This window comes from Anastrepha obliqua, chromosome 5 (assembly GCF_027943255.1).
Source record: "Anastrepha obliqua isolate idAnaObli1 chromosome 5, idAnaObli1_1.0, whole genome shotgun sequence".
NCBI classification, from domain to species: Eukaryota; Metazoa; Arthropoda; class Insecta; order Diptera; family Tephritidae; genus Anastrepha; species Anastrepha obliqua.
This window is the reverse complement of record NC_072896.1, coordinates 64,850,961-64,859,959: the sequence shown is the minus strand read 5'-3', so window position 1 is coordinate 64,859,959 and position 8,999 is coordinate 64,850,961. Positions and strand designations below refer to the sequence as shown.

The 8,999-nt window shown below is 36.8% G+C and overlaps 1 protein-coding gene across 4 annotated transcripts in view; it reads right to left on the bottom strand.

Annotated features, from left to right (window-relative positions):
* Positions 1-2,335: 2,335 nt before the first annotated feature.
* Positions 2,336-8,999, bottom strand: part of LOC129246906 (rap1 GTPase-activating protein 1) — a 115,345-nt gene continuing 108,681 nt past the window's right edge. For all 4 annotated transcript variants that reach the window (XM_054885634.1, XM_054885633.1, XM_054885635.1 and 1 more), the window contains 3 exons: positions 4,309-6,030; positions 3,715-4,218; positions 2,336-3,261 (listed from right to left, as the gene is read on the bottom strand). In XM_054885634.1, the coding sequence (XP_054741609.1) occupies positions 3,106-3,261; positions 3,715-4,218; positions 4,309-6,030 (2,382 nt within the window). In that variant the 3' untranslated portion in view covers positions 2,336-3,105. The remainder of the gene's footprint in view (positions 3,262-3,714; positions 4,219-4,308; positions 6,031-8,999) is intronic.

Sequence of the window (8,999 nt, the reverse complement as noted above, 5' to 3'; positions counted from 1 at the left end):
TTTGTTATTTATAACGCTTATTGTACGATAAGCCTGTGTGAAACAAAGTGCGAGTTACAAGTGTTAAATAAAAGATATGTATCACTCTTCTTGTATTTAGACAAATTGATTAAATTATACACAGTTCTGGATGTATATATGTATGGATGTATCAGGTCAGTCCATAAGTTCGTGCGTTTTTTAAAGGTGGTTTTAAAATTAATAAAAAAGAAGTTTAAAGTATTTATTAATCAATAATATATTTTTCTTCATTATTTACAATGTCTTCCTAACGTTTAGGCAAATTTTTAATTCTCTGCTGAAAAAATTTTTTGTCCTTGGAGCCAAAATACGCTTCGATATCCCTCTTTATAGCTTCTTTTGAGGAGTAGTTCTTTTTACTCATATGTGATTGAAGTCCCCGGGAAAGGTGATAATCACAAGTTGCAATATCCGTAGAGTATGGTGGATGCGGCATTAGCTCCCATCCGAGCTCGTTCAGCTTGCCTAATGTTTGTCTTGCGTTGTCGTGGTGAAACAATCCTTTGCATCTATTCACTAAAGACGGTCTATTTTTGTTAAGTTCATCATTCAGGTTTGATAGCTGATGAGAATAATTAGCAGTTGTCGTCTGGTTTGGTTCCAGAAGTTCATGATAAACAATACCGGCCATATCCCACCAAATAGACAGGAGAATCTTCTTGGGGTGAAGGCCATCTTTATGAGTCGGTTCTGGTGTTTCATCCTTATCTAACCATTGGCGTTTGCGAACAGAATTATTGTAAAGGACTCATTTTTCATCACCAGTAACGATACGGTTCAAAAAACTTTCATTTTCAAGCCGTTGCAGCAGCTGAGAACACACATTCACTCTCTGCTGAAGGTTGGCGACGGAAAGTCTATGCGGAACCTATTTTCACAGCTTTGAAACCTTTCCCAACTGAACCAGGTGCCTGTGAACTGTTCCATGTGATGAATTTAACCTCTGAGCTATCATATCGACTGTCAAATTTGGCTCAGCTTCCACGAGTTCGAGCAAGGTGTGGGAGTTATAGACTTCAGGACGACTAACGCGCGGGGCATCCTCCACGTCGCATTTACCACTTCGGAATTTTGAAAACCACTTTTGCGCAGTCCCTACACTCACGGCATCCTCCCCGTGAACAGTGTTTATTTCTGCAGTAGCAGTTGTTTTATTTTTACTTTTATAAAAAAAAAAAAATATGCCTCTTATACGAGTTCGAAAATTCCATTTTATTTTTTAACAACAACTGCTTCTATCCGCGATTAAAATCACTTGTTGAATGCACAATATATCAAAGAAAATATAAATAGTTCCGTTATATTCCGCGAATAGTTTTTTGTATGCAAAAATCGTACAAAAGTGAGTTTATGGGTAAAATACGCACGAACTTATGGATTGACCTGATACATACATATGTATGTATATCTGTCTTAGACCGATCCTTATTCGACTAATAATGCAATAACTTTGCTTAAAGTTTTCTCAATATTATTCATTTATTAATGTGATTATTTCATGCATCTATGTAAGTACATATGTATACTTTTTAATACGGAGACTGCGATCGTTTAGTCTTTATGTTTTATATTCCACGCGTATATACATCAACTGCTCGAGCAAACAGAAAGGCATTATTTTGGTTTTGAGGATAAGTCCCGATCTGTGACTCTCGCACAAGATCTTTCTTGTATTAATTTGTTATATATGTATATTTATGCTTAAGCATCTTAAAAGGTTTCCTCGTAAAAAATTATAACGGTTTTAATGAAACAAAAAAAAAAAAAAAAAAAGTAAAATTACTACAAAAATGTATATGTAATATATAAAGAAAAGTTAGAATACCGTCTCATACTCGTATACATACGCAAAAAGGTTTTGATATTTATGTAAAACTTGAACGTGAGCATTTTTTATTTTGTTTCGTAGTTACTTTCATTTACTAAATATATAAATACAACTTTTTCCTACAGCGATAATGTTTGTGACTTTAAATTTGTAATTTTGTATTAATGTTAAAGCGGATAAGTACGTTTTCGACAGTTTTTATGGAACACGTGGAACAATGTGCTTCTTAATTAACCATATAATATTAAATTGTAAATTGCTAAGATTTTTATTGTGGTATTTGTTGAAAATTCAACTAGCAGCTTGTCTGTATCTCCGAATGCACGTTGTTTTAGAATTAAAGAACAATTCATATATACAAATAAGATATTTGCAAGGCCAATTTATATTACATACAAACGTTTTGAAATTAGATTTACAGTGGCGCAATTCCCAGTTCTCCACGAACCCACCTCGTTTAACCGTTAGACTAAGAAACTCAAACAGTTACAAGAATCCCAAAAAGATCCTTTGAACTGAATCGTTATATTTATTCAACTTAATAGTGCAGTGTTATTTGATTATAAAAAAATCTTAAAAATACTTATACACATATTCTTGTCGTGAACTAGTGATAACATAATCGATCGTTGAATGGTTCCTTGCAAGCAATTCTTGCTCTAATCATTAATTTCTAATTCTCAAATTTATGTTGAAAAAGTTAAAAAAAAAATTAAAAATTAAAAACAATATTTTTGCAGGTTCTGTTAATTGACATCAAAAGATAAATTTTTTCGTTAAATACTCAACATCACGATGTAAGAAGTTACAAGATTTTCTCTTCGTTATCATCGCGCCTTCTTCTAGATGTCACTACAATGCTTTCCTTCTTCGCTCTTTTCTTCTTTCAATTTATGTATGTATGTATGTACATAACATGATTTAGATTTTGTGAGATTTTTTACTTTTCAATAATTTTTCTACATTTAAATAGACTTATCATTAAATTTTTGGTGTAACTTTTTGTGTTTGTTTGTGTTGAATTAATTCATTTAATCTCTCTCGCAATAAACTCCTTACAGCCAATATTATCAACAACTTTTTATAATACAGTTTTTTAAGAGCCAAGCTCTTGGGCTCCCAACTCCCAACAAGAGTGTTTGACACGGCACAAAAGGTCCCTCCTGTAGTCTTGTTTTCTTGCACCATACTTTTGCGGAATTTGCTACGCAAATTTAAGCTCTTAATAACGATGGCCGTAAACCACGCACCGCCCTTTAGATTGGTGAGGAGGATAGTGGCGCTGTTGCTGAATCGGGCATATACTCTTTTAACAGGTCGCGCAATCTCAGAATTTCCTTACCCGCGGCGGCTAAATCGCCTTGCAATGAAAGCTCACGCTCACGCAAGCGTTTGATGTCACGCTGACAGTTCTAAAATAAAAATGTGAAGTTACGAATTTTTCAACTTTTTTACCAGTATTGCCAAAATAGCGGGAAGGAAGAAACCGAAAATATTCAAGAACTTCGAAATATAAAAAATATTTGAAACATGTATTTTATATGTATAATTAAAATAGTGGTCGATAATTGATGCCTTTTACCTGAAAATATTACTTATTTCATATATTTAGTTATAATTTATAGACAGCAGTTCTGTGTAGGTTAAAATTTACTCAGCTTCCAGGTTGCAATGCGGTAATGACACAAGTATAATGTCAGCATGTGCTAAGTCCTAAATAGATTTTGCCCAATTTGGCGCTTGGAGAAATATGCTGATCATTAAGTCCCTTATATCCACTATGATTTCTAAAATTCCCTAGGTTTAGTGCCGAAAGCCTAACGTTGGCAATACTGTTATTAACGAATATCAGCATTTCAACCTACCACATTCTGTCGCAGCAAATCTAGTTTATCGCACTTTAGCCTTGTGACTTCCTGCCTCAAGTTCTCAATAGTGACACACGTTTCGTTTCTCGGCGAAGAACCCATGAGACTTTGCGATCCATCTAGACACAACGAACAGGCTGCCTTAGTTGATGACAGGGCTTCCGCTGAAGACATTGATTCCAATCCCGTATCACTGTCTATATAAATTGCACCACCATCTATTTGCCCAATAATCGGGTCTAGATCCACGCTATTTAGACTGGAGTCGTCGCTAGTCTCCGACATAGTAGCAACTTCCACGCCCTCATTGACTGCTGCCGAAGAGTTGCTGCAGTGCTGAGCATCCTTGATTAAGGCACCACTGGCCGCATTTGCATAATTATTATTTATTGTATTGCTGGTGCTCAGTGGACCGCGAGAAGTTATATCAGGCGATGAAGAGGTTGAATCATTCGACGATTTTGATTTTGACGAGGATTTTGAAGTGGTGTGATTGCATGACTATAGGGAAATATTAAACGATATTACTTTTGGTGTAGATGTAAGCTACATTTATAAATGAAGATCTTTGCGTATCTGAAAAATACTTACGTTCAAATTCGGGGTCTCTGTTAGACTGTTGTCCTTTTTCGAAGCCATCGTTGAAGCAGACGAGTTCATCTTTGTCGATACGCTAAATTTCTCTACGCTAGGTGCAATATTACAAGTATCTACACTGTGTGAGCGTACACGTGAGATGAGCGCTTTCTTAACGGTGTCAATAAAACGTGATCCGGCTGTGCTATTCTCTGACTTTGGTGTTTCAGGTGTTGGACTGACGGTCGTCCCATTCGTCAAATCCGTACCTAGAAAATCTCGCGTTTTATCTTTTAATTCCTCTACCAAACTCTGCAAAAGCGAAGTGCGTGTGCGCAACTCCAACTTCGCAAATTTATCTGCTTTGTAGCAGGCATTCTCCGCATTGATCAACTTAGTCAGAATGAACTCTTTAAAGTCCTGTCCTTTGCGGAAAACTGCTGGGTTAGGAAGAGTTGGTCCGAAAAATGGTACATCGTCACGTGCTGTAACACTGACCTTATAGCGCGTATTCGGTGTATTCGGCTCAAGCGGTTGCACTACAATAAAGGCATGCAGGAAATGACTGGCAATCATGTCGGGAGAAAATGGAGTATTAGATTCCTGGAATACAATCGCAACGATATCATTGCCAATGTGCCGCTTGCGTTGCAATTGCTGTGGGTCACCCTCGGTGTAGGGCAGCATTGTCGATACATGGAACATGATTTCACGTTCCTTGAACACCTCGTAGATAGCTGTATCACCGGTGTGTCCATTTTGTATGTCCAAGCCACCCCGATAACCCCTGTGGTCTTTCAATTTAATACGTTGACCTAAAACATCTAGAAATTCCTCAAAAGCTGGCGATGAATTGTTGTTGCTAAAGAGCTCCTCTTCTGTGGTTTGCCCATATCTTTGGTATAACACACCGAATTTAAAACTAGAAACGAGCACATGCTCATCGTAGGCGCCGATTAATTGAGATGCCTTTGAACATAATACTGGTACAAAGTTCTCAACTGTGATTTGATCATTCAGCAATCGCACCATCTTTGCAGGTGTCGGATTTGGTTCCATACATGACATTGGTATGAGTTCATGCATAGTACCAGTGCGTAGACGCAGCAGAATGCGTGCATGGTCTTGATTTGCTACATTCTCTGTCTTTATGGAAATCAGAACTGGACCAGCTTGTTCATCCTCACCGACAAGATTTGAGTGCTCGCGCGCCGCATAAAATCGTCGATAACACTTTGCCGTATCGTCTGTCTCGAATTTGGCCATCCAGGTGGCTTGTGGTAACATCGGGTTCCCACGAGCATCAAATGAGCACTCATGCTCGGTGCCATCAACCCAGTAGCCACCGTGGAGTGGCAAAATAATCATAGGATACGGGGCCGTCTTGGCGAGTACATCCTCCAATAAGCGTTGGGAGGAAGGTATGTTAGAAACAATCGATGACTGTGATGTATGTGAGGAGACTGACGACTGCGACTGATAATGCTGGCCATTGGAGAGCAACTGGTTAGCAGCGCCAATACCATTTCCTGTACTTGAAACGGCACCAATGCCACTTAGCTGTGGGGAAGCAGGTGTGGAGCTCGGGGCAGCAGCAGAAATTGAATGACGCAATGTGGAACGCGAACCTGAGTGTTGCAGGCCATTGTGGTGCATGAAATTGCCAGATTGGCCAGAGAGGGGGTTGCTCTCGTGCGGATGTGGTACCCGTTCATCATTCGGATCTCGATTGTGAGTCTGTAAGCGTAGAGAAAATATAAACATTAGCATGTAGCTAATTTTAACAAGGTATACTTATTGTCTAAATATGTATTGATAATTGATAATTACACTCAAGGACATTACATGTATTTGCATGAGCAATAGTTTATGGTTGTTGAGGGAAACCAAAAAACAATGTGACACCTATTTAATTTTTTTTATTTAACGCCATGGGAAATAGTACTTTCCCGTAAATTTGGTATAAAATGTTTACAAATCGATATTATTTACTCTTCTCTTTTAATTTCTCTTCACAAATGCTCAAAAAATTACACGATGATTCATTAAACAATTATGTGGACTATTTGTTATAGGAACTCTTAAAATTTAAATTTTGGGTCGTTTTCAGAATTCCTAAAAAAATAGTTAAACATTTTTTTTAAATAAATTTTTTTTTAAATTTTTTTTTTTACATTAGAAAGCAGACAACATTTAAGTTTAAATAGTTGCAGTTGAGTCCCAAATGTTTATAAACTTTCACAGGGGCCTTTTATATTTTGCGCCTTTGCAAAATTATGTACAAGTGATGAGCTGTAATTTGATATTTTTATCGAAAGGTTTGGTCTTTTTAGCATAAATTTACATGTAAGGTTTGCATTACGAACTTTACTTGCTATTTTTTCAGTGAGTTGAAAAAATCTCGGTCAAACGATGTTATTAACCCGTCAAAATTTTAGTGCGATGATTGATTAAGATTTTCGATGTGGATTATCGAGACAGGAGTGCATTGCTTACTTCGACTATTGGTGTTGAATCACTATACTTAACCACGGTTACAACGTGATCATCGATTCTTACAGGATGAATTTTGTAAAGGCCGTCCGATTGATGTAAAGAAATGTTGAAGAAATTCAGCCGTGGAGGCTTAGAGCACGTCTATGACATCGTAACAGGCAACAAATCTTGGACCTATGCATACGAGTCGGGAACAAAATAGCAAATATAGTACAAAAGTTGTTTGCGAGAGATTTACCACAAAGTTTTTTTTCTGAAAATCGGGTCATATAACAATCGCGCAACTGATAAACTTAAAATATTAAGTTTTGAGTGGTACCCAACCATTATTCACTTCTGAGTGGCAAAAGTGTTTTGAAAATCGGTTAAATTAGAATTAATAAATTTATTAACTTACAAGGAGAATATTTTCAAAAAACAATAAAGCCATTTTCATTATTGGGCGCAACCTACCTACCTATCTATTTCTAGTTGCTTAACAGAATTTTTGCTGTCGCAGTAAAATGAGAGTGGGTCAGCAGTGTCTCGCTTTTTGTTGCAGCGCAGTCGCCAATATGGCGCTTAATTCGATACAATGCTATTTTGTGTACACTTACGACCCGAGTGAGCGAAACGAATGAAGTGAGACGGTGGCGGCAGTCGAGGCAAAAGAGCGACTATAGGAACGAGTTGCACGAGCCGCTGCAGTACATTGGTGGTACCTATTTATTACATACGAAGTAGGAATATACGGCGGTATTACGTTATCGTCGTATGAAGCAGACAGTACAGCCGCGATTAGTGGTGACGTACCTTAGCCATAAGCGTAACCATAGCAATCGGCTATTCTGATGAAACGTATCACTGTAAACGATTATAGGTGTCGTATCATAACGTCGTAACCATAACCGTAGCCGTATGTATCTATTGAATTTTGGTTTTTTCCTCATAGCCGTAAACAGTTGTGTAATACTTTACATTTGTTTTGATATTTGCGATAAAAATTTGAATACATATTAGAAATGAACGACGCAACATTAATTGACATAGTGGAAAATTATCCGTGTTTTTATGGCAAATGAAAATGCTGTGATTAATTCTACTTCAATATCAGTTGTTTATGGCTTGTTTATGGCTACGGCATGATTAATTAACAAATGCTGTAATGTTGTGGCTATGGTTATGGTTACGGCTGTGGCGTTATGGTTACGGCCCCGCTAATTGCAGCTTAAAGCAACGTTATAAAAGGATAAGGGCACGGACGAAGGGGAGAGAGATAATAAAACATGACGGTACTTGCATAAGTATTTGTGAAGGTAGATGGACAACCCTTCATATGCCATATCACGTTGAACGTGTAAATTAATGCCGCTGTGTATATTTGAAAAATTGCGTATACAACAACCACAACAACGATCATACGAATAATGCAAGTGATATGAATGTGAATTAAATGTATTTTCTAAGTAGTAAATTTAGTTGCATTTCTACGCACTTTACATGGAGCAACGCAATTAAGAAACCAGTTTGCAAATTCGTGGCAGAGCTTGCAGAAGAAAAGTAACAACAGCAACAACCTACACTGCAATTCTACAATTTTGATAGGTAGAAAAGTGCATGCCGCTTAATATTGCTGCAATTCGTACTGTATCTTGAGCTATGCCTGTAGGAACATAAATACATATAGCATTGCACATATGTATGTATGTATGCACAAAATATGATATTTTAACTTTACAACTAAACGGAAATATTATATTTGGAATTGAACTGGAGACTCATTTTTGTATTTAACTGACGAGTAATGGCAACAAGAATAAACAACAAATTGACAATAACAACATACAAGCACTATTGTAGTCTTCCGGAAAAATGCGCCAACAACAAGAAACTCGTTTACATTCATATATTCTCATGTTTTTTTGCATGTTTACATGGGAAAGGAGAACTCGCTAAAAAAGCCAGCTATAGCTGCTGGCTTCTGTCATAGTGCCAAGTGGAGTAGAACGAAGATTGGCATATGCATATTCATATACACACATATGTATATTTACTAGATACATATATACATAGTATGTATGCATGCTTAGTAAATAACTTTTACGTGCACTTGACAAATGAATTTTCTTAGCAAGACACTGAGTTACTAATATAACTCTAGAGAATTTTTATAAAAGTGTAGGAAAAATAAAATTTTTAAGAAAAAGATATTTCGTTTTTTGCTTGCAGCA